At 36.6% G+C, this 26,636-nt stretch overlaps 1 protein-coding gene across 2 annotated transcripts in view; it reads right to left on the minus strand.

The window, feature by feature from the left end:
• CCDC69 (coiled-coil domain containing 69) overlaps nt 1-26,636 on the minus strand; it is a 37,600-nt gene that overhangs the window by 7,433 nt on the left and 3,531 nt on the right. The window contains exons 2-6 of one of the 2 annotated variants that reach the window (XM_074291833.1): nt 20,462-20,531; nt 16,899-16,991; nt 13,814-13,938; nt 13,260-13,347; nt 9,940-10,013 (exon numbers count right to left, since the gene is read on the minus strand). In XM_074291833.1, coding sequence (XP_074147934.1) covers nt 9,940-10,013; nt 13,260-13,347; nt 13,814-13,938; nt 16,899-16,991; nt 20,462-20,531 — 450 coding nt within the window. The remainder of the gene's footprint in view (nt 1-9,939; nt 10,014-13,259; nt 13,348-13,813; nt 13,939-16,898; nt 16,992-20,461; nt 20,532-26,636) is intronic. The other variant, XM_074291834.1, reaches the window with a different exon arrangement.

Below are 26,636 nucleotides of genomic sequence, written 5' to 3' on the forward strand. Positions count from 1 at the left end.
TTACTATCAGTTCTCTCTTCTTGACCAAGAAATCAGTATTTACTAAGTGAACTCTTTTGGCCTCTGGTTAAGAGGTTAAATAGTTAAACTTCCTGAATAAATGATGAGAGTTAAAATAGCTAATGAACAGGTCATTTTACATTTTGGTGACCAAGAGTTTGTTTAAATGGATTATGTTGGACCTGTTTTAACATGTTCTATTTTTTCATTGTTATTCTTATCTCTTTAATTAGAATAAAAGTGCTTAGAAAACTTATCTCACATTTAAAGAAAATGCACAAAACTTTAATTCAGTTATTACATTATAAACATTTTGATAAATGTGTGATCTCAATCATGTGATTTCTCAAGTCATTCATGCTAACTATAACCCATCTACTATTTTGTTTTCTAATCATGACCCAAAGTGCTCCCTGTAGCAAACATTTATTTTTCAAACATTAGCATTCTTCTGGGCATACTGAAGGATACCAATTATAGGATACTATGATCTTGTAACAACATTACATTATAAACAAAGCATTAGAAATGACAAGCATTTCATAAGTGCCCATGCTGTGAGTGGGTCTATGCATGGCACTGGGGATTCCAAGGTGGGAAAAATCCAACAACCTAATAATTAAATCAGGGAAATGACACATAAACATGTTAACATGATACAAGATTAAACAAAAAGGAAAGGCTTAGACAAAGTATGATATAACTATTGGCTATACTAATTTGGGAAGGTTTCATAAAGGCATACTACCCTAGTGCCTTTATCATAACAAGGAAGTGGCCTTGGTTATAATAGTCCCAAGCTTCAGCAGGCTATATGTATTACACCAGAATGACTTTAAATATAGTACACTGATTTTAGGGCCAGGCCCAGAGTCAGGAAGATATCTTTTTTGTGAGTTCAAATCTGATCTCAGACACACATTAATTATGTAACCTTGGGCAAGCCACACTGTTTGGCTTAGTTTCTCATCTGTAAATGAGCCAGAAAAAAAAAAAAAAAAGGCTAACCACTCTAGAATTTTTGCCAAGAAAACCCCAAATGGGTCACAAAAAGTTGGATATGACTGAAAATGACCCAAACAACAAAAAGGCCACCAGATCATTAATTCTTTGGCCATGGCAACCATTAGACAAAGGCAAGTTTTAAAATAGCCCCTAGTCTTATGTGGGCCTACTTATACTCCTTCAAATAAAATAGTAGAAAAGAAGACAGAAGGTACTAAAATTTTTAAGAATACATTTTTTTCAGGAGAAAGTTAAAAAGTATTGGATACCATCAAGTATCATATAGTTCCATGAAATAAGAAACAATATCTTACAAAGAAAATACTAGTTTCTCATTTGAAAGTCACATTAGAATTGTGTCTGTACAGACTCTGTCCAAGGTCAAAATCAACATCAAATTAAAAGTATAAAGAAGAAATAAAACATTGTGAAATATTGCAACTTTGACCTAACCTATTCATGATCCCTTGATGCCAAAAAATGAGAAATGAAAAAAATATTAATCTTGATTGCCAACATTTTCACTGGAGCTTAGTTACTACAATGAAGAAGTCAAGAGAACCTCCAAACCATCTTATTATGGACATATCAAGCAGAGAAAGGGGAAGAAGATGTAAAATTTAACACTAATTTAAAATACAAACTTGTTTATAAATCACTAGAGAGGAATATGGCCACAGATTGGGAACAGTATCAATTCATAAAAGAGAAAAGGAGGAGGAGGAAAAACAAGATTGGTGAGAAATTTAGCTTCTCCAAAGCATCCCTAAAGTATCCAAATAAAACTGCCAGGAAGACAATAAACAAATAGAAAGGGGGAAAAAAGGAACAAAAGTGATATCTTTGTAAGAATTGTTTTTCATCAACAACAGAGGAACAACTGCATTTGGATCCTAATATTCCAGTCTTCATTATATCCTACAAGGAAAATTAAATGGTACCTAAGAAGTTGAAATGAAGAAGAGTGACTGGGTCCTGGCAACAACACATCAGGAAAATCCATGCTAAAAATGACCTGGTCTTAAATGTACTCAGAGATTACTTTATGAAATATCTCCAAGCCTGAAAGATGTCAAAGTATTAGGAGAAGTTATAGATGACATTGTTACCCCTAAAAAGAGAACTGCAAAACATTGGTAATCGATATGGCTACTGTCTCACCTTTACAAACTCATGGTACATAAGAATTTTTATATACATATACATATATATATATATATATGAGTCATTGATGAAAATAGGAAAAAAATATAGTCAGGTGCTTAGCGACTATTTCCTTAATGTATGTAAATGTACATATCTTTATAGTCAGACAAGTGACTAAAAGGTATAGAAGATACAAGATTGTCAAGTTTATTGTTTATTGATTTTTTAAAAATGGATTCAATAGATGATTATTTAATTTAGTAGAGATTATTCTTCAAAGGCTGTTTAGTTCAACACTCTCAGACTTTAAACACCATCTAATTAGTCCAATAGCTCCTCACATTTTATAGTTGAAGAAACTGAGACTCAGAGAGGCTAAAAAAAAAAAAGTTGTCTAAGACCCCACAGGAAGTATTTAGCATAGTTAGAACTTGAAACTAGCACCAGTAATACCAAATACCTTTTCTACAATAAGTGATGTTGACTCCAACAAGGAATCTCTTGTATAAATCTGAATATTATACAAGATTTCTTGATAAATGAAACCACAGAATTGGTTCTGTTAAGGAGACTCTAATGATCAAATGAAATCCTACGCAGTGAGGCTTGTGCTTGCCAAAAGGGTTCATGTAATTTAGATTGTATTATAAATTGCATTGTAATTTACATTATCCATAATCCATTACTACTGTAAAAGTGATAGTCCTGTGCACAGTCTATGTGGAAAGAGGAGTTCCCTAGTCCTGCTGAGGGATTCACGATAGGTGACAAGGTCTTCCAGAAACTTGTTTCCTAGATATTCTTCCATCAAAGAGCCATTATAGGACCCCCTTAATGAAAAATCACTGAAAAGAGATAATGAGAATAAATACTATAGAAAAACTAAATGGAAAGAAAATACTTATTGTCTGGTCTATGATATGCAAATGGATGGTTAATCTATTAATATAACTCCTGTAGATGGACAGTAAGCAGAGTCCAAAATAAAACAGGAGGAAGAGAACAAACTAAAACTATATTTGAGAATCTACAAAGTGAAGGTAATGACTTGAAGCTATTCCTTAGAGCAAAAGCTTATCTTTGTAACATGAATGTTCTCCCAAAAATTTATGGTTACAAATCTTGGAACATCACAGCCTCAAAAAAACGCAAGTTGTAGGTGACCCAATGAAAAAATCAAGAAACACAACCTTGGTATTAGCAGGCCATCCTGGATCTAAGCAATCCAAACTGTTAATATCTTATTCTTATGCCTTATCATGGCTCAGAACTTTGGGTTCTAAGAAAGCAAACCAGTACAGCACAAACTCTGAAAGTTCCCAATGATCTGATGCAATCAAAGCTTCGAGAATGAGCCTGGTATTCTCAAATAAATAAAGTCGAATCTAAACAATTGGAAAAATATCAATTGCTTATGGATAGGCCATGCTAATATAATAAAAAATGTTAATTCTATCTAAATTGGTCTACTTGTTCAGTACCATACCAACAAAACTGTCAAAAATTATTTTATAAAGCTAGAAAAAATAATAACAGAATTCATCTGGAAGAACAAAAGGGCAAGAATATCAAGGGAATTAATGGAAAAAAAATACAAACGATGGCCTAGCAGTACCAGATCTAAAGCTCTATTATAAAGTAGCAATCATCAAAAACATTTGGTACTGGCTAAGAAATAATAGAGTGCTGAATCAATGGAATAGGTTAGATATACATGACACAATAATCAATAACTATCATTATCTAATATTTGATAAACCCTTTCCAAACTCCAGTTTCTGGGATAAGAACTCACTATTTCATAAAAAATGCTGAGTAAAAGTGGAAAATAATATATCAGAAACTCAGCATAGATCTACATCTAACACTCCATACCAAAATCAAAATGGGTCCATGATTTGGGCATAAAGGGTGATATCATAAGCATGTTAGGAGAGCAAAAGATAGTTTATTGATCAGATCTTTGGAGAAGGAATTTATGACCAAAGAAGATCTAGAGAACATCATAAAATGCAAAATGGATAACTTTGATTACATTAAATTCAAAAGATTTTGCACAAACACAACCAACACAAACAAAATTAAAAGAGAAGTACAAAGCTGGAGAAAAAATTAACAGCCAGTGTTTCTAATAAAGGCCTCATTTCTAAATATATAAAGGACTGTGTCAAATTTATAAGAATACAAGTCATTCTCCAGTTGATAAAGAGCCAAAGGATATGAAAAGACAATTTTCAGATGATAAAATTAAAGCCATTTATAGCCACTTGGGAAAAAAGCTCTAAATCACTGTTGATTAAAGAAATGCAAATTAAAACTAAGGCATCACCTCACACCGCTCAGGTGTGACTAAGATGACAGGAAAATATAATGATAAATGTAGGAGGGGATGTGAGAAAATTGGAACACTAACACATTGTTGGTAGAGTTGTAAATGATCCAAAGATTCTGGAGAGCAATTTGGAACTATGCCAAAAGGGCTAAAAACTGTGCATACTCTTTGATCCAGCAGGGTTATTACTGTATCCCAATGAAATCATAAAGGAGGGAAAGGAAACCCCACATGTGCAGAAATGTTTGTAGCAACTCTATTTGTGATAGCAAAGAATTGGAAAATAAGTAGATACTTATCAACTGGGGAATGGCTGAATAAGTTATGGTTTATGGAAATAATGGAATGTTATTGTTCTATTAAAAAAAAAAAGATAAACAAGCTGATTTTAGAAAAGCCTGAAAAGATTTACATGAACTGATGATGAGCAAAACAAGCAGAACCAGGAACACATTGTACACAATAACAGCAGGAATGTGCAATGATCAATTATGAAAAACTTGGTTCTTCTTAGTGGTTTAACAATCCGAGACAATCCCAACAAACTTTTTGGATAGAAAATGCCATCTGCATCAACAAAGAGAACTATGGAAATTGGATGTAAATCAATACATTTTCCCCCTTTTGTTCTAGTTTTTCTCTCCCAACAAGATTCATAAAGAAATGTGTATTTAAAAATTAACATACACATACATGTATAACCAGAAAAATATTTTTAATAAAAAAATTTTTTTAAAAGAGAGAATAGGCCTTGTAACAGACTTGCTGTTTATTTTTATAGGCATAGTCTAACTAAATTCAGAAAACATCCTCACCAAGAGTACAAGAATGACTAAGATTTCGGCCCTGACAACTCACAAATTCAATTTCACTTAGTTCAGCAAGTTGAGTAAGGATCTGCTATGCACGGGGCACTATGCTATGTACTTGTGCATACAATGGCAGGAATGAAACAATTCTTTCCCTCAGAGAGCTTACATTGTATAAGGCTGATGTGGCAACCCACACAATCCAAAATTTAAATAAAATGTATACAAAGATTTTGAAGGGAGGGAAAATCAGGAAAAGCCTCATGCAAGAGATAGCAAGTAACTCCCTTTTATCTTGAAGGGCACTGGGGACTTCAAAAAGTAGAGCTATTGAGGGAGAGCAGAAAGGAAATAAGGAAATAAGCATGTATATAGTACCTACTATGTGCCAGGTAAGGTGTTAAGTTCTTGACAAATATTACTTCATTTGAACAACCCTGTGAGGAAAGTGCTGTTATTCTCATTTATAGTGGAAGAAACTGAGACAAATAGAATTTAAGTGACTTTCCCAGAATCAAATGGCTAGTAAAGTATCTTAGTTAAATTTGAACTCATGTCTTCTTGACTCCATGCCTGGCCTGAGAGAAGCATACAAGGGCTAGGAGTAAACCTGTATAGAGGTCACAGAGACAGGAAATGGAATGTCACACATAGGGAACAATAAGAGTACACCAATCTGGCTGGAATTTTTAGTGCATGAGAGGTGGGTGGTAATGGGAAATCAATCAGGGAAGCTACATCAGAGCCTGATTGTGAAAGATTCTAAATACTAAAGTGATGTCCTAGTAATTTATCCCAGAGGCAATTAAGGAATCACTGATGCTACTTTTGTGGCATAGTAGGACTTGTATTAAGATATAGAGGGATAGTGATCTGTGACAGAATCCCTCATTGCTAGAATCATTGATCTTTGAAATTAAAAATGTTGAAGTAAAAATTTTTTAAAAGCCACAACTCAATATAATAAAAATGACAATTTTACCTAAATTAATTTACTTATTCAGTACCATACCAATCAAACTATCAAAAGTAGAAAAAATAACAAAATTTACCTGGAAGAACAAAATGTCAAGAATATCAAGGGAATTAATAAAAAAAAAAAATGGCCTGTCTAGAATCTAAAATTATATTATAAAGTGGCAATCATCAAAATTATTTTATACTGGCTGAGAAAGAGTGTGGTAGATCAGTGGAATGATTTAGATACATAAAACACACTAGTAAATGATTATAGTAATCTAAAGTTTGATAAACCTAAAGACTCCCGTTTCTGGGATAAGAACTCACTAGTTGACAAAAACTAGTGAGAAAACTAGAAAATAGTATGACAGAAACTAGGTATAGAGCAGTATCTTATACCCTATACCAAGATAAGATCAAAATGGGTACATGATTTCTCCCCGCAACAGTATTTTATTTTTCCAAATACATGTAAAGATAGTTTTCAACTTTCATTTTTTGGAAAAATTTTTCATTCCAAACTTTTTTCCCTCTCTTTCTCATCATTCCCTCCCAGCATAGCTGGCAATCTAATATAGACTAAATACATTAAAATCAGACCAAAGGAGAAGGGAGAAAAAAACTATAAGACAGAAAGAAAAAAAAAACAAATAAAGAAAAAGATGAAAATACTATACTTCAATCCATGTTTAGTCTCCATAGTTCTCTCTCTGGATGTAATTAGCATTTTTCATCCCAAATTTATTGGGAACTGCCTTGAATCATTGAATTGTTGAGAAGAGCCAAGTCCATCACAGATGATTACCATATAATCTTCTTGTTATCGTGCACAATGCTCTCCTGATTCTGTTCACTTCACTTAGCATCAATTCATGTAAGTCTTTCCAAGGTTTTTCTGAAATCAATCTTTTTTTTAACATTTTTTTTTGGGGGGAGGAGGTGGTGGTTTGCAAGGCAACTGGGATTAAGTAACTTGATCAGGGTCACCCAGCTAATGTTAAGTGTCTAAAGCCACATTTGAACTCAGGTCCTCCTGACTCCAGGGCTGTTAGGATTACAAGGTGAGAACTCAGGTTGTCTGGACAGTTTTCTGGCTCAGAATTCACACCTTTGGTTCGGGCCTTTAAAGGACCTTTGGAATTCTGAGGGAGCAAGTTCATTGGTTGAAGTGTTTCTCACAAGCCCTGTTGAGTTCTCACTACAATCTCTGAGAGTATAAAAGAGGGCAGCATTGGGTCTGGAGGTTAGTCGAGTCTGGGACAGAGTTGGGACGGCAGGCTGGAAGGAGAGAGTCTGGCTGGGAGATTGAGTTGAGATGGCAGTCCCCAAGGATAACTTAGAGACAACCGGACCTTTACAATTCAAGAACTTTACACAGGGCCAGTGCTCTATTCACCATTTAGCTGTCCCCTCATCATTTCTTATAGAACAATAATATTTCATTACCTTATGTACCATAATTTACTCAACATTCCCTAAATGATGGACATACACCCAATTTCCAGTTCCTTGTCACTACAAAAAGAGTTGCTGCAAACATTTTTGCATATGTGAGTTCTTTTCTCTTTTTTATTATCTCTTATTAAAGAGTATGCACAGTGTTATAGCCCTTTGGGCACGGTTCCAAATTGCTCTCCAGAATGGTAGGATCATTTCACAACTCTACCAGCAATGTATTAGTGTTCCAGTTTTGAATGGGTACATGATTTCGACATAAAAGGTGATACCATAACCTAATTAGGAAAGCAATAGTTTACCTGTCAGATCTATGAGGAAAGGAAGAATTTATGACAAAAAAAGATAGAAAACAAATTTATAATACGAATTGCAAAAGGAATAATTTTGATTATGTTAAATTGAAAAAGTTTTACATAAACAAAACCAGCACAACCAAGATTAGAAAGCAATCAGAAAACTAAAAAACAAAAACAATTCTGAGATACCACCTCACACCTATCAGATTAGCTAATATTGCAGAAAAGAAAAATTATAAATGGTGGAGATGTGGGAAAATTGGAACTTTAATGCACTGTTGGTAGAATTGTGAACTGATCCAACCAATCTGGAGAGCAATTTCAAACTATGCCCAAAGGGCTATAAAATTGTGCATACCCTTTGATCCAACAATATCACTGTTAGGTCTGAATTTCATAAAAAAAGGAAAAGGACCTACATGTACAAAAATATTTCTTTCTTGTAATGGCAAAGAATGGAAAATTGAGGGAATGCCCATCAATTGGGAAATAGCTGAACAATTGTGTGACATATAAATATAATGGAATATATTGTTCTATAAGAAAAGATGAGCAAATGGACTTCAGAAAACCTAGAAAGACTTACAAATTGATGCTGAGTGAAGTGAGCAGAACCAGGAGAACATTGTAGCAATGACATAGTGTAATGATCAACTATGGTTGACTTAGCTCTTTTCGGCAATACAGTGAACCAAGACAATTGCAAGATTCATGTTGGACAATGTTATCTAATCCAGAGAAAGAACTCGAATCTGAATACAGATTGAAGCATATTATTTTCACTTTTTGTTTTTTCTTTCTGATGATTTTTTTTTCTTGCTTTCTAATTCTTCTTTCACAACATGAAAATATGGTTAATATAATTGCATATGTCTAACCTATATCAGATTGCTTGCTGTCTTAGGGAGGGAGAAGGAAAGGAAAGGAGGGAGAAAATTTTAAAATTCAAAATCTTACAAAAATGAATGTTGAAAACTGTAAAGTTCTGATTGTCTCTCAGTTGTAATCCTTCTCTGGGAGGAGATCTCTTTTCTGTATAATCTTTTCCTCTGTGAGCAGGTTTCTTGGGAAGCTTCTGGAGCCTCCAGCCAGAGCTAAGGTAGAATCTTGAATCCTCTTCTTCCTGAATCCTGTGCTCCTGAATCTCCTCGAGCTTCCCCTGAAGTTCTCCCGGGAAGTCTTGTTCTTCTCCCAGGAAGTCTTGTTCTTTTCCCAGTCTAGACTATTCTTCAGACTTAATGTTGCCTTCTTTTATCCTCGCAGAGAATGGGCTTATGAGAACTCAGGGGCTTGTGGGAAATACTTCAACTGATGAACTTGCTCCTTTTAAAGGTTGTGTAAACTCCTTTAAAGGTGCAAACTCCTTTTCTGAAGTCTAAAGGTGTGAACTCCTTTAAAGGTGTGAACTAAAGGTGTGAAGTCTGAGCTAGAGAATTGTTTAGACAACCTGAGTTAGCACCTTGTAATCCTAACAGAAAACTATCTTTATATGTAATTAGGAAAAATAAAATACTATTAAGCATAAAACAAAACAAAAGCTAATAATTCCTTGATTGTATTAATGCCTAAAGTTTGACTATTAGAATTGTATTCCTTGAAATTGAATAATATCTTTTTTAGACTCTTAATTTAAAATGCAGAGTCTCCTGACATGGTGATACATCAAGTCATTAAAATAGTCTTCAGTACTTTAGCAAAAATATGTCAGACTCTGCTCCCTAAAAGCGGATTATTTCACTTACAGAATAAAAGATATAGGGCATAGACGACCAACTAGGATAACTCCTTGGGTACTGTGAGACAAAACCAGTTTGAGGAAAGTTTGGGGATTAACCACTCCAGCAGGAAAAGTCTGCCCCACACAGCTGATGCCAGTCAGTCTCTCCTTCCCACACCAGATCTGCCAGTGTAGTCCTCTTACCACTCTGCTCACCTGCAGGGCTGTGTTGGCCACCTGGAAGGAATTCGTGAGCTCTATTTTCTCCTTTTCATGTGAGGCCTTAAGTGCTGCAGGGAAAGAGCACCATGGTTAGCTCAGCTACCTAAATACCTTACCCCTGGCCAAAAAAGCATCAGTTCCTACCAGATGCACAAACTCAGTCAGACAACTAAGAAATAATTGAGAAATAAACATTTCTAGGCACATTTGACATTTTAGCCCAATCTAGTAAACAGAATTCAAAGAAGCAAGAGACCTTAGCTGTAGTTATTATTCCACTACCAGTCACAACAATCATTACAGGAATTAAGTACTTGGAAGTACCCTTACTTCCCTGAACCTCAGTTTCCTCATCTGTAAATTGAATATGACAACTCTTGCCTACCTCCCAGAACAGTTATCATAATCACATGAGATAATGGAGGGTACCATTAAGACCCTATATTCTACTAGCCTAGGTCTTTTGCTGATTTTAGGGTAACAAAGTAAGAGTAAATAGTAATTGTAGTAGTAGTAGCAGCAGCAGCAGCAGCAGCAGTAGTAGTAGTGGTAATAAATAATAGCATTTAGATAGGATTTTAAGGCTTACAAAGAACTTTACAAATATTATCTCATTTGATCCTTACAACAACTCTGGAAAATAGGTATTATTATTATTATCCCCATTTTACAGATGAGGGAATTGATGAAGATAGAGGTTAAATGATTTGTCAGGACCACATAAACTACTAAATGAGTTTTTTTTCATCTGAATCTTGATTCTGGTCTAGCATTACTCAGCTGCTTCTGACTCAATCACAGGTCAGTCTCCTAGAAGAACGGGAGCTGCTGGGTAGTATGAAGCAATGGCTAGTTTCAACAAGGTTTAAGGCATATAGCCTGAGCTTCCTGGGTTGGTTTCCTTTGGCATTAAAGGATAGAATTCTGGATTTGGGGTCTTATATGAAGGTGGTTTCCTCTTGTTCCCTCAATTAGAGGAGTGCATTAACAAAGTGACATCTGAGTTTAGGAAAGTCTGGATACCTTTCAGAATCTGACACATCTTTAATAGATATTCTTTGACAATTTGACAGGACAATTTGTTTTTTTGTTTGGCTAGGCCATTGGGATTAAGTGACTTGCTCAAGGTCACACAGCTAGTAAGTGTGAAGTGTCTGAGGCTGGATTTCAACCTCCTGATTCCAGAACCAGCATTTTATCCACTGTGCCATCTAGCTGTTCTAGCCATTCTAGCTAGAATTTCTTCCATATTCCCATACAGGAATGGAACTAGGGCCAGAATGGATTTTAGAAGCCATATAGATTCTAATTTCCTTATTATGTAGGTGAGGAAAATAAGGCTAAATAGGGTTAAATTACTTTTCAAAGGTCTCACAGATAGATCTCAGAGATGAAATTCTAACCCAGATAAGTCTATGTCCCAAAGAGATCATAACAAAGGGAAAAGGACCTACATATACAAAAAACATATTTTTCTATATTCATTGTTCTTTCTACTGTACCATGTCGCTTCTCTTGGAAAGAGTATGGGATGTATAGCACAGTGGATAGAACACTCATTCTGGAGTCAGGAGGACCTGAGTTCAAATCCAGCTTCAGACATTCACATTTACTAGCTGTGTGACTCCAGGAAAGTCACTTTACTTCACCTCAATTATCTTGCGAGAAAAAAAAAAAAAAAAGTTGAGATGTCTGCTCTGTCTTTAATTGTGGGAAGATAGTCATACTTAAATTCTTCTTCATACCTTAAATTCTTCTTAGACGAGTTTAAAAGGAGTTAGCTTAGTTGATCTTTAAAGTCCCTAATATTCTAAATCCTAAGTTCCCTTCATTTTACTGACATTCTATAATTCTATGTCTCTCAGTAGGAGGAAGCATAGGGGTACATTCCAGAACGGAGGGGAGGGAAGGCATCCTAAGGTGTGGCTCCCCAACTTGAGGCACCTTGGTGGGGCACTTCCTATTACCTGCTTTCAAGCAAGATGGGCCACGTCTCCCCAGGTATGTCAGGACATTCCTACCTCTTGGGAATGGTTCCAGATGCCAAATTTTGAGTTTATCCCTAACCTCACCCCATAGTAGTAGTCCCAGAAATACTTCCTCTCATTTTCAGTCAACAAACTCTATGAGTATGAGTGAGGCTTTTCCTCAACCAATAAAGGGTTCTACTTTATCTCAAAATCTCTGCCTCTTTCTCTTCCCCAGTCACTGCTTTGGCCAATTCAGTGCTGAGCTGACGAGACCAGGAGCCATATGCAGATTTTCTCAGGACCATACTTAGACACGAAGACAAAATGACAACTCTAGCAAGGGAATTCTGCTCTTCTGGAATACAGGAGAAAATAAGATTCCTGTAAGAACAAGAAATACATGCATGCATGTGCATGTACACATGAAAAAAGGGACCAGATAAACAAAATAGAATCAGAAGTCCATGTAAGAACATTTCCATCTTTTAAAGTGTCATTATCCAAAGATCACTGAAACAGTCACCAAAGCCAAGAGGGCTAGTAAGGCTCCAATTGGATATTCATTGCCATTTTAGTATAATACCAGAATCTCTAATTATGAAAAATATTCCCTTTGACTCAGAACTACAGACTAGTTACCATTGACATACAACTTCAAGCTCTTGATAATTATTATTCCATGAGAGGAGAAGCTAGAGGGGTAATGGATAGAGTACTAGGCTGAAGTCGGGAAGACATATCCAGCATCAGACATGTACTGGTCGTGTAACTTTGGGCAAATCATATAACCTCAGTTCGTCTCATCTATAAAATGTGGATAATAATACTTCCCTCTCAGGGTTGTTGTGAGGATCAAACGAGATAATAATAGTAAATTTCTTGGCACATGGTAAGCAATATATAAATGTTAGGTTTTTATTACCTCTACTAACAAATCCTCTCAGAACAAAACTTCTTTCTCATAATATTCCTATGAGGTATAGAGATACATGCTTTGTTAATAGAGAGGTCCAGAAAGAGTAAATAAATTGCCTAGTTTTGCAAAGCATGCTAAATAAGAAGATCAGGACTAGAACCCAATTCTTCTGACTTGGTCCAGAACTCAACTCAATTCACAAATCTAAATTTAGAGAGTGATTAGAAAGTTCCCCTTTGGCCTCCAACACTAGTCAGTGGATCTTTGACCCAAAGGGTGGTCCTACACATGAAGGTATAGCAAGAACATGATCTCCTATTAGGAAAGCATCCCATGTACCAGGTGGACTAGGCCTGTTACTCCCCTAAGAAGACAGGGTTCTCCTCTTTCAGAATCTGGAGTTTTAGAGGGGCTGCCCCTACCCTTACCTTGCAAGCTCTCTTCATGTTCCCTTTGCAATACTTGTTGCTGTTCAGCAGGTTTTTCATGAAGCTCTAATTCTTGTTCAATCACCACCTGGAAATAAGGCAGATCCAGGGGAGAGTAGTATGGAGTCAATTAGTTCCCTACCATTATAATTCCAAGGGCAAGTTTCATAGACACCAGTACTGGCAAGGATATTAAAGATCACGAAATCTGACTCACTTATTTTACAAAGAAGAAACCAAATCCCTGAGAAATGTGTTTACCCAAAGTCTCACAGAGAATTAGGAGCAAAGATGAGAAAGCAGGTCTCCTGAATGTGAATTTGGTGTTGATTTAGAAAGTGAACTATATAGAACATTTATTTTTTGCTCTTAGGAATCAAAGGTTTAAAAACATCAAGGAAAAGAAACTCCAAGCCTAGTGACACTAGTCTTTTCATTATGGAGTGATTGTTCCTTAGTTATTTCCCTCCCACATTTCTCCAAATAATTTCTTCTACACAGAATGGTAGGTGATAGCCTAAGAAAATTGTTGGAAACTAGGTCGGGGAACCCACCTGGATTTCCACTTCTCTGGTCTTATACTCTGGCCCCAGCTTCTCTGACTCATCTTGGTGCTTCTGGAGAACATGGACAACGTCCAGTTGCTGCTGCTCATCATGGAAGAGATGGGTATTTGGGTCTATAAAGGAAAACCAGATCATGAGTCCATTGGGGTATTTGGGGGGCAAGACCTAATCAGAGGAAATGGCTAGCAGAGTCTCTATCTTCATGAGTAGGAGGACATAGAGTTAACTGGAGGATGCTGGACCAAATATAATTAAGGAACATCAAAGCCTAGCCAATTTTTTTCCAATAGTATTTTATTTTTCCAAAAACATGTAAAAATAGTTTTCAGCATTCATTTACTACTGATTAACTTTTGCCAAACGTATTTCATTAATCCAGAGAACTCTGAATAAGGGGACCATCCTCTATCAATATAGCCTGCCACCTTCTTTGACAGTGTTACAAATACATATTTACTACAAGGGTTTTGTTTAATCCGAAGAGGGTGAGGGAGGGAAAAAAATAAATGAATATTAATTGAAAAAAAAATTTTAAACATATTTTGGAAAGTTGCTTGGGACACTGACAAATTCAATGCTTTGCCCAGGATCACACAATCAGTATGTTCCAGAAACAGAATGTGAATGGAGGTTTTCTGGTCTTCAAGTTCAGAGCCCTATTCATTATGTCATCCTGCCCCTCCAAACATTAATATTTATGAAGAAAGAAAATGCAGTCCAGAAAAGGGCAGCATAATACAGTGGAAATAATACTGCACTAGAGTTAAGAAACACCTGACTTTGAATCACATCCCTTCTGATATCCCTTAACTGTGGGCAGGAATTGAAAATTAACTTATGAAATTATGAAAGGGGAGTAAGTACACCTAAGAAAGTATGTGATTGACAGTAAGAAACATAGTAGCTATAAAACTTTAATAAGATGGAGGCAAGAGGCAAAAAGAGATACAAAGTCACATGGAGACATGGGGACAGGGGAATGGGATAGTGAAGAAAAGTAGTTCGAAAAGATGGAGGGGAAGGGGAAAGAGGTAGAAAATATGGTCACTCAGGAAGTCATGAATTTGGGGACTGGAAGTACTAGTGAGCATGGACTGAAAGGAGAAGGAAAACTGCTGCGATGGGGTTGGGAACAGGAATTTGAAGTCTCATTTTTTTAAGGAAACAAACTGACTCCTATCTGTGCCATCTTGGGATTGGTTCATTAAGATATCCAAATTATCTAAAGTTATTGGTAAAATTTTAAAGGTTAACTTGTTCACATCATTTCAAAATTGTCGGCATTTTTTGATGTTTTGCTAGTCTGGAGCTATGGAGGTCTGGATTTTTTCTCGAATTTATGGACAAGAAACTTTGATAAGTAACACCTAAATGGGTTCTCCTGGTTCAACACATGTTATCAGAACCCGCATTTTGGTCAATATATGATATACTTTGTGAATTATTCTCCTTTAATAGTTGGGATGGTTTATATGCAATTTCCAGGTTACACTTTGTAATGTTATGTTTTTTTATTGCCTACTTAACAAACTTATTTACTATATTTATTAAAAGGAATAGGGATAGTCAGGGAGATGAGAACAACAGCAAGTCACTTCCATTCTTTGAGCCTCGGTTTCTTCATCTGTAACATGGGGATAATATCTGTAGTATCATAGGATTGTTACTCAATAACCATGTATTAAGCAATAGCTTTATGCTAAGTAGATGCTGTGCTAAACCCTGGGAAACCAAAGAAAGACAAAAAAAGTTGTTCTTTGTCTTCCAGGAAGTCATATTCTAATGAGGGAGACCACATGCAAACAACTGCACTTTTAAAAAATCTATATAGAGCAGGTAAAAAGAAATCTCTGAGGGAAAGCACTGCTAGTGAGGGTGGAGGTGGGGCAAACTGGGAAAAGCCTCCTGCTGAGGAGTTATTTGAGATAAGCCTTGAAGGAAGTTCACAGGTAGTGGTCAAGAGGGAGAGCAAGTGAAAGGGTACTGGGCTAAGAAGGGAAGTATCCTGTGCAAAGACCAGCAGAAGGCATTTATTGCTGGCTTGGAGAATACATGGAAAAGAGGAAATTGACTTAAAAGATTGCAAGAAGCAAGATTGGAAGTGCTTTAAACAGCAAATTGAGGATTTTATGTTTCATCTGAGAGTTAACAAGGAACCATTGGAATTTCTTTAGTTGGGGATATGTGTTTGAGAATAAGACATGGTCAGATCGGTTCTTTCTTTATTGTAGTTGTGGTTGTTGCTGTTTGTTGTCAAAGAGAACCAAAGACATCAGGAGGAGGATGTCTTTACTTGCAAATGAATTAGGTTTAAGTGAGGCAGGGCAGTGCAAAGTCTCCAGTCTCCCCTCCAGAGTCATTTAGAAACCAGTAGCAAGTCAGGACTACTGGCAATTGGCCTTTTGTGTTTCAGGAAAATCACTTTGGCAGCTGATGAATTGTAGTGGAGATAGATGTGAGGCAGGGAGACCAGGGAGGCCTGGTAATTGTAATAATCCAGGTGTAAAATGTAAAAGTCTGCACCATGGTGGTAGCTATTTAAGTAGAAAGAAATATGAAAGAAATGTTGCCAAAGTAGAAATGATAGGACCTGGAAAACAGACTGATACGTAATGAGGATGAGAGAAGAGTTGAGAACAACATAGAGGTTTCAAGCCTGATTGGTTGGAAGAATGGTGGATGGAGCCTTCAACAAAATGGGACATTTGAAAGAGGGGAGGATTTGAAGGGAAAAGTGTTCTGCTTTGGTCATACTGAGACTGAGAGACTTACAGAACCTCCAGTTTAAGATACCCAAAAGGTAATTGATGATGTAAGCCTGGAGGTCAGAAAAGACTTTAAATAGATTAGATTGATCTGGACATTGTTGGACTATGCAGCTTTGATGGGAGGATTGAGGGCCATCTCCAGTCATTTCAATCTATTATCTTACCACTAGATCCAGATGGCTCAGAGAAGGTGAAGCTGGTGACTTTGCACAGCCTTCCCTCACTTAAATCCAATTAACTTCCATGTCATGGCATCACCTTCCTAATGTCATGCTCCTTTTTGAGAACAAAGGACAAACAACAACCTGTGAGTATATGAGCTGCTCCTCTGGGCACCCAACTGGCTAGTTCCTGTTGGGCAATAAAGCTGTTCTCCTTTCCTTTCTTCAAACAACAACCTATGAAGATCAAGTGATATAATGTATGTAAAGCATTTTGTAAACCTAAAAACACTATTAATAATATTAATATTAAATTAATTACTTAAATTAATTTAATTATTTATATGTGTATTATATAAATTAAATTAAATTTAAAATAAAATTAATATTAACCTGTGCTGGTGAAAACATTTCAATATTCCCACATGGCTTACTTGCTTTGTCCAAAGGTCTAGTCTCTTTCACCCTCTGGGTTTATTTCTGCCTAACAAACCCTGGGCAAAATACCAGCAGAATTCCTTTTCACTGAAGTATTATTGACTGATAAAGGCTTAGTAGAAGGTCTTCACAGAGAAGAGCTTCAGCACAGAGATTTTGCCCACTGGATTAAGCCTTCCAAAGGAAAGATTTTAGCTCAATCTCGCCCACTCCCAAATCACACCCTATAAATCGTATTTTCCAAAAAGGGCAGTCATGGCTTTGCTTACTCAAAGAAGTGATCTCTCTTTATAGAGCCTTTTGCCTCTCTCATGTGACCTCTATGAGGCTAACATCTATGCCTTTACTTCTTGAAATGCTGCAGTTTTCCCTTGTGAAAAGTTTATGCAGAGGAGGACCTAGGAATGGGGTAAACCTGACTTATTAGCATTTCAAGGGTCTGGGATAGAGTGGGGAAGAACTTCCCTCTGGGCTCAGTGGCTTAGAGGGAAGGGAATTTGCTTTGTGGGCTCCCAAGTAAATTGAACATTGGAGGCAAGAGCCAGGGACTTTTCTTCCCCTTTCCTGAGAAGGCCCATATACTGCTACAGTCTATCTAGCTTTCAACCAGTGGGTCAACTTTGAGATTCATAATAAAATAAATAGTACAGTTGAAAAGGAATTAGGATGTAATTTAGAGACCACTTTATTCAACACTCTAATTTTATAAAGAAATTGGGGACCATATAGGAGAAGGGATTTGCCCAAGATTACAATTAGTTTAGTATACTCAACACCACATTTTTGGAGGAACACTGAGAAACTAAAAAGTGTCCAGAGATGTAAGCACAAAAAATATTTATAGTACTTCTTTTCATTGTGGCAAAGAACTAGAAACTAAGGAGGCACTCATCAATTGGGGAATAATTGAACAAATTTTGGCACATGAAGGTAATAGAGTCTAACTCTCAAATCTGTGAAGAAGGAAGGAATTTATGGCCAAAGAACTAAAGTGCATTACAAAATGCAAAAATGGATAAGTTTGATTATATTAAATTTAAAAGGTTTTACACAAACAAAACAAATGCAGAGAAGATTAAAAGGGAAGCAAAAAACTATGAAAAAATATTTACATCCAAGCATTCTGATAAAGGCCTCATTTCTAAAATATATAATTGACTCAAATTTATAAGAATTAAAGCAATTCTCTAATTGATAAATGGTCAAAGTATATGAACAGATAATTTTCAGATGAAAAAATTAAAACCATTTCTAGTCTTATGAAAAAAATGCTCTAAATCATTATTGATCAGAGAAAGGCAAATTAAGACAACTCTGAATTATCACTACACACCTCTCAGATTGGCTAAGATGATAGAAAAAAATAATGATAAATGTTGGAGGAAATGGGGGAAAACTGGGACACTAATACCTTGTTGGTAGAGTTGAAACTGATCCAACCATTCTGAAGAGCAATTTGGAACTATGTTCAAAGGGCTATCAAACTGTGAATACCCTTTGATCTAGCAGTGTCTCTACTGGGTTTATATCCCAAAGAGATCATAAAAAAGGAAAAAGGACCCACATGTACAAAAATTTTTGTAGCAGCCCTTTTTAGAGTAGCAAGAAACTGGAAATTAAGTGAATCATTTGGAGAATTGCTGAATAAGTTATGGTATATGAATGTGATAAAACATTATTGTTCTATAAGAAACGATCAGCAGGGTGATTTCAGAAAGATCTAGAGACACTTAGATGAACTGATGCTAAGTGAATTAAGTAGAACCAAGAGAATGTTGTATACAGCAACAAAAAGATTATGTGATGATCAACTCTGATGAACTTGGCTCTTTTCAACAATGAGATGATTCAGGTCAATTCCAATAGACTTATGATAGAGAAGCCCCGCTGCATCCAGAGAGAGGACTATGGGGACTGAATGTGGATCACAACATAGTATTTTCACCCTTTTTGTTATTGTTTGCTTGCCTTTTGTTTTTGTTCTCATTTTTCCTTCTCTTTTGATCTGATTTTTCTGGTGCAGCATGATAAATGTGGAAAGATGTGTAAAAGAATTGTACATGTTTAACATATAATGGATTATTTGCTCTCTATGGGAGGGGGTAAAGGGAAAAGGGGGAGAAAAATTTAGAACACAAGTTTTGCAAGGGTGAATGCTGAAAACTATCTTTGCATATATTTTGAATAAAAAGCTATTTTTAAAAGGATAGTTTTAGAGAAATATGGGGTGATTTTATATAAACTGATACAGAACAAAGTGAACAAGACCAGAAGAAAAATTTGTAAAATAACAATTGCCCTCTAAATAAAGTCAAACAACTTTAGAAGATTTCAGAATACTGATCAAGGCAATCACTAACCAAGATTCCAAAAAACTGATGCTGAAGCATGCTTCCCACCTTCTGTCAAAGAAGTGACAGATGCAACATTCAGAATGAAACACACATTTGTGGGCACAGACAATGTAGGAATTTGTTTGCTTTGGCTATGTGAATTTAATACAAGAGTTTTGTTCTGTTTTGTTTTGTTTTCCATTGGAGATGATGGGGGAGGGAGAGAAAATAAATACTTGCTAAATTAAAAAAAAAAAAAAATGGGAGGAAAAAGTTGTCCAGAGAAAGGCAACAAGGATATTCAAAATGCTTGAGATCATGCTAAAATAAGGATTGGTTAAAAGACTGATGGATATTTAGCCAGTTGGATATTTCACAGGCTATATATGGAAAAAGCATTTGGTTTGTGCTTGGTCTCAATGAGTAGGACTAAGGAAAGGGTAGAGAAGGAAAGGAAAAGAGAAAAATAGGGGAAGGAAGTGGCAAAGAGGCAGATTTAATCATGTTGAGAGGGAAAGCTTCCTAAGAATTTTAATTATCTTACAGTGTAGTATGTTGCCTCAAATGGAAGCAGGTTTTCCCTCACTTGAGGTCTTTGGGCACATGCTGGATGACACCATATTGGTATAGTTATGAATATTATGGAGGGGGATTATTGTTCAGGTCTAGGTTTAAGGTCCTTTACAACTCCAGGATTCTTTGGTTCTGTGACCCCAGCCACAAACAATATCATACAGATGAAAGAGTCAACCACCTGAAATCCAATTCTAGAAACATGGTCCTGAACTGGAACACCTTTAGCCAGCATTTTAACCAGGGACCCAACAAAGAAGCAGATGTCAGTGACAAGGTACAGACAAAATGGACCAATTACAACTCAAAGGGATTGAGCTGTTCCAGTTGTAGAAATATGGAGGACATAAAAGAACTTCTAACCTTTGTCTTCTTGCAGAGAGCCCAGTTCTATGGGCTCAAGCCTTGGTAGCTTTCCTGTCTCTCGGTGCCTCTGGAAAAAAAACAAAAACAAAAACAAAAACAAATATTAGGACCAAGGGACAATAAACAGGCCGAAGAAAACTTTAAAATGGGGAGAATTAGTGAACTCTTATTTGACTTTTTCCAGAACCATTACTGTCTAACTGAGATTAAATCCCTCAGGGGTGTTTCATTGCATAATCCTGGTCAGTTAGTGCTCAGCTAATTGGCCTTTCCCTTAAATTGCTGTCTGTTTCTTCCACCCCCATCTTCATTTCACCATACACATTTCCACATTTATCATGCTGCACAAGAAAAATCAGAGCAAAAGGGGGGGGAAATGACAAAGCAAAAAGCAAGCAAACAACAAAAAAGATGAAAATGCAATGTTATGATCAACATTCAGTCCCTTTCTCTGGATGCAAATGACTCCTCTCCATCACAAGTCTTTTGGAATTGGACTGAATCATCTCATTGTTGAAAAGGCCAAGTCCATCAGAATTTATCTTCACATAATTTTGTTGTTGCTGCGAACAAAAGTCTCGTTTCTACTCACTTCACTTAGCATCAGTTCAAGTAAATCTCTCCATTGTTAGGCCTTTCATTCTACCCTACTCCCTAATCTGGCCTAAACTTTCAGGGGCATTTATTTGCCTTCAAGGGTTAGTCTTTCTAGGGGATTATACCCCACACCCATACCACCCAGTGATATATAGAATGCAACTCATTCATACCTTCTCATTTTCTATGACTTTTCTAAATCCTCATCCAAATCCTTCTTCATGGTGGAAGGAGTAGGAGATACTCTCTTTGAATATATGAACTCTCTCTCTTTTTCCCTTAAATTCATTTGGAGCAGCCAGGTGGTAAAATGGATAAAGCACTGGGCCAAGAATTAAGAAGATGTGAGTACAAATGTAGCCTCTGAGACAGAAGCTGTGTGATCCTAGGTAAGTCACTTAATATTATTTGCTTCAGTTCCTCAACTGTAAAGTAGGAATAAAACAGCACATGCCTCACAAGGTTGTGGTGCAGAACAAATGAGGTAATAATTAAATATACACATGTACACACACATATTATCTCCTGGCAAACAGTAAGTGCTACTTTTCCCTCCTTCACTTAAAAAGACTCTTCAGATTTTAAGTCCTTATAAGGTCTGGGGGTACCAACAAGAGACATTCAGCTTGTCTGATGATCCTTTAGTATAAAAAGGGAAATAAGCTTTCCAAACAGTGTGTTGGCAGTTCTGGCAGAAGTTCTACATGGCAGAAATTCCACATGGCAGAAGTTCCACGTGAAATCTGAGTGAAAGGGGGATTTCATATGGACAATAAGGTCCTCCAGATGCTGACCTTTGCAACTGATGTCCTGAATTATATCAAGAGACAGAACACTGCAAATATTCCTAAATGATGTCTCTAGTTGTCCAAAAGAGTTTGGTCTAACTGTGCACAAAGTAAAAAAAAAGCCAAGTGGATGAAGATGTCTGTGATCTGACATGGATTAGATGATTATTCCACAGAATTGACCCCGTCAGGACACCTATCTTAGCCAGATATTATAAATGTCAATGAACTAAACTCAAAATAAATAGTAAGGAGAAGAAAGGACTGAGTTGTATTTGGGAAATGATGTATTATTTTCAATGACCTCAGGCTGTTTTTTGAAATTCAAGTCTATCTCTTTTTAATACTCTTCCAGCAATGCTATTGGGCAGCAATTCCAAGAATCTTTCCAAGGATGCAAAGACAATGGAGAGACAAAAGGTAGGTGGACAAAGAGTGAAGCATATTATGAACGATTAATTGTATTTAATGTAATATAGTGATGATTTTGTGCTCTCCTGATTTTAGGAGGGCTTCTGTTCTAACAATAAGTCAGTAAATCCTAAATCTTCTGGCTTTGGAGTTTGCCTCAGGAAACGCTCATGCCCAGTCTGTCTTATTCTGAATAGATCACTCCTCAATTCCTTGCTGACTGTAGGTAGATAATCTATTGGTCAATGAAAATCAAGTTCCAGAGACCACTCCTTTAGGTCATAGAATTAGCATGTCAAGATATAAAGCTGAATAAAAGGGTCTCCTCTCTTAGGACTTTACTAATTTCTTTTGGAATTAGCAAATAGTCTGCTTATAATGTTGTTACAATTACAATAAACTTTGCCCCTTGACTAGGAAGTGGATTTAAGCCTGCAAATTCTTTTGACTTACCTCAGGACCCCAAACTTCTGGAGTCCCCTTCCCAACCTCAACACATTCATGAGCAATACAGAAAGAAATTATCAGACAAAAGTATATGCAGAAAAGGAGGTGAGCTAATCCCATAATGACTGTAAGGGATTACAGAGATCCCTGGTAATAGTTGTAGCCACATAATGCCAAAAGACCTGGAGGAAACTCTCCTGTCAGTTGTGTATAAATACCAGTGCTTCTTAGTATTTAGGGAAAGAAAGACAAGTTTCATAGGCATTTATGTATGAAAGTATGAATGGGAAGCAATTTGTCTCACTGGTGAGAGTTTTCATATCAGTGAGATCAGAGATCTAACAAAAGTTGATTTAAGTATCTTTATCCTAGCTGTCCAGCAATAATGGGCTCTTGTAAAACCAGAGGCCCAGTATATAACTGGTGACTCACAGTTCATGTAAGCCATAACCCTGCTCTCTGAGAACTCAGACTATCTGGAGACTCTGTAGGTACTACCTTCAGGCAAGACAATTAAGCATTGGAGGACCCTAGGCTTCCCATGGAAAGCAGTTCACTTAGAGGAGTTTCCCTATTCCAATATTAGGAAAATGTGATGAAATCATTAGTTAGTCACTGGGTGATCCTGTGTTAAGGAAGTACTAAGCTTTAAAGGGAGGTCACCCTATACCTCTTCCTTTTTAAGAGCTTCAGGGAATCAAAAGAGAAGACATTGATAGAGGCATTGATCTGAGGCAATATAAGGCTCAATTGAAAGGAAATCTAAACACTTAAGAGTTGTCTCAAAATAGAAATAGGTCACATCAAACCTGATTAATTTCCCATCACTGGAAGACTTCAAGCAGAAGCTGGGATAGCAATTGTCAATGATGATAAAGAATGAGCTCTCCCAGCTCAGGTACATACTGAAAAATGTAGACTAGAGAAAGACTCCTATGTGAAGTCAGGAAGAGCTGGCTTCAGTTTTTATCTCAGACTTATGGGCTCTAAATCCATGATCATATTATCTCTTTGAGGTCCCTTTGAATTTTCATGATTCACACTTGGAAAAGCTTTGATCTCCTATTGTATCTGAAATTGAACTGGGGTAAAAAAAAAAAAAAAAGGGATAAATTAATCTCACTATAAATTGAGATTCCTCCACACTCTGCTAGACTGGAAAGGTATCCAAGAGGAAGGTATCCAGAGAGCCAGTATGTATGCCTAATTCTAGATAGACTCTGCCCCAAGGTACATCTTCCTTTGTAGTGTCTAGGTCCTCTAGTGACAAAATTTTTGGAAAAAGTGAGGTATAGAACCAGAAATCTACCACATAAGTTGATTCACAGAGTTGGGGAGGGGCAGGAAGGAGGCAGAGGCTGGAGGCCCAGAGGGCCTCTTGGGGAAGAAGGGGGAGGGGCAGGACGGAAACCCAAAGCTTCAGAGAGATTATTGTGTATACAACCAGATTAGAGAAGTTCAGAGGGAAAGAAAATCATTGTTGCCAGATACTAAAAGAGATCTCTGTTTCCCAATAGGTAAAATGCATATTTGGACTCCTCTGATTCAAAGATCTAAGAATTTCATCATTACTAATGGAAGATAGATAAACCGGCTTGAGTATGCTTTGGGATAGGGAGGAGGATGATTAGTTTACATCCTGAACTCCCCACAAAACTTCCTTTTCCTTTAACACAAAACTACTTAGAAACACCCTTGTTGGGCCAGGCCTCTTTCTACAGAGATGCCTAAAAAGCGTAGGGGTGCCTAAATAATGGATCACTTTAAGTGATAGCTATCCAACAGACCTGTGGTCTTCTTGCTGCTACTTGCTCCCACTTATTGGGGCTCCTAGAGGTAATGCAAGATGTCTGGAAGAAGGTATCTGCCCATCAACAACTCCCCCCCCCCCATCTTGGGGATTAACTGAAAGCTGTAAATGTCTCAGAGCTGTAAATGTCTCAGAAATGATTGCATAGGCTTAATAACTAATGATAGTGACTAAAAAGTAGATCAGAAAATCATAAAAATTCAGTTATTCTAATTTTATACATTTGTAAGTTCAGTTAGGTAGCACACTAAGTAGAATGCGAGACCCAGAGTCAGGAAGATCAGAGTTCAAATTCAGCCTTAAACATATTAGCTGGACAAACCACTTAAACTTGTTTGCCTCAGTTTCCTCATCTGTAAAATGAGCTCGGGAAGGAAAAAGCAAACCTTCAAGATCTTTGCCAAGAAAACCCAAAATAAGATCATGAAAAGTAGGCCATGATGGAAATAAATGAACAACAGACATTAGAAGCAGCCCTGAATTTGGAGTCAGAGAACCCAAAAATAAACCTAAGTTTAAATCCAAGTCCTGCTACATATTAGTTCTGTAATTTTTAACAAATTCCCTCCCCATTTCTGGATCTCTGTTTCCCCATTTTTAAAATAAAAGAGTTGCATTAGATAACCACTAAACTTTGACATCATAAATTCTTCACTTTCATTGGATTTAGATCTGGGGAAAAAAAAAAAAGGCACCATATAGTCCAATGGTCTTATTTGGTAGAATAACAGATCCAGAAAAAGAAAGTACTTTGCCAAAGGTCACATACTCAATGAATTATAAAACTGAGACATGGTCTGGATAATTGCCACCCTATCACACTATTTATCTGTAGAAAGGATTCCTGAACTGGACAAAGGTGCTAGGCTGGATAACCAGACCCTCTACTTATCTTCTCTCTTTGGTATTCAAAAATTCCATGATTTCTCTTATCAATATTTTATCAATGATTGTTTTTCTACAAGCAAGTTTATTAACAGAAGAATTGGCCTGGAGAGTGAGTGATCAATCTTTTCTAAGTGTGTAATAGCTTAGTCAGATCTCTTAGTCAGCATGTGCTGATGTGGAGAACTCATTGATAGGTCCTGACTGCCTCAATGTAATGGGGTAAAGAAGATTGGAGAACTCCAGCCTTCTGCCAGAGGTAGACATTATGTGTCCATGGCAGACCAGCTATCTTCAACCTTCCATCTTGCTTGTCTAGTCTCAGCCCTCTGGGGAGATGATGACAAAGATAAGAAGGGAAATTAGTTCAGTAGTTAGAGGGTTGAACTTGTAGAGAGGAAGAAGTTAAATGTCTGAAGTAGACATTTGCTACTGTGTGATCGTAGGTAAATCACTTAATCTGTCAGCCTCAGTTTACTCATATGTAAAAATAGACATTTTAATAGCACCTCATTCCTAGTCAGGAGTATGTTGAAAAATGTTAAACTGGCTCATCCCCCCAAAATATGTATTCATGACCCACATTTAAAATAATCCACATGACTAATACTCCCAAGTATGGTTAGGAAACAGATTAAAATGTTATTGGAAAATCTTTAACAAAATAAATAAAAACACAACATATTAATATTTGGTTTTCTAAGTGACTACGTTTTACAGGGACTCTTGTGTAAGGTTTAGTGGCTCCTGTTTCTATTTGATATCAGTCTAATCTAGATAATCAATAAAACAATAAATCAAATCTCAGTTTGATTAGCTCTTCCCAAGCGGCAAAAGCTGGTTCCAGCATGTTCTTTCCCGTTCTTAGAGTTATTATGAGGACCAAATGAGATATGTTAAGTATTATACAAATGTAATTATTATCACTGTTATTATCATTATTATGCTTTTTACCTATTCCAAACAAAGGCTAAAAGGATTCTTCACGACATTCTGGGGTCTCAAGAGTATAGAAGAGAGAAAGATTTGGAACACCATCAAGTCTTAGAATTCTGTTATGTTAGAACTGGAAGGGTCATGGAGGTCAGCTCCTCATTTCTAAGAAGAATGATTCCCATGCCAATGGTGTCAAATTCACAGCCTCTACCACAAGGGCCCTGTAAAACTCCCAAGTGCTACCAGGACAAGATTACAACATAACTGAAAAATGTTTAACAAAATAAACAAAAATACA

Source organism: Sminthopsis crassicaudata, chromosome 2 (genome assembly GCF_048593235.1).
Source record: "Sminthopsis crassicaudata isolate SCR6 chromosome 2, ASM4859323v1, whole genome shotgun sequence".
Classification (NCBI taxonomy): Eukaryota; Metazoa; Chordata; class Mammalia; order Dasyuromorphia; family Dasyuridae; genus Sminthopsis; species Sminthopsis crassicaudata.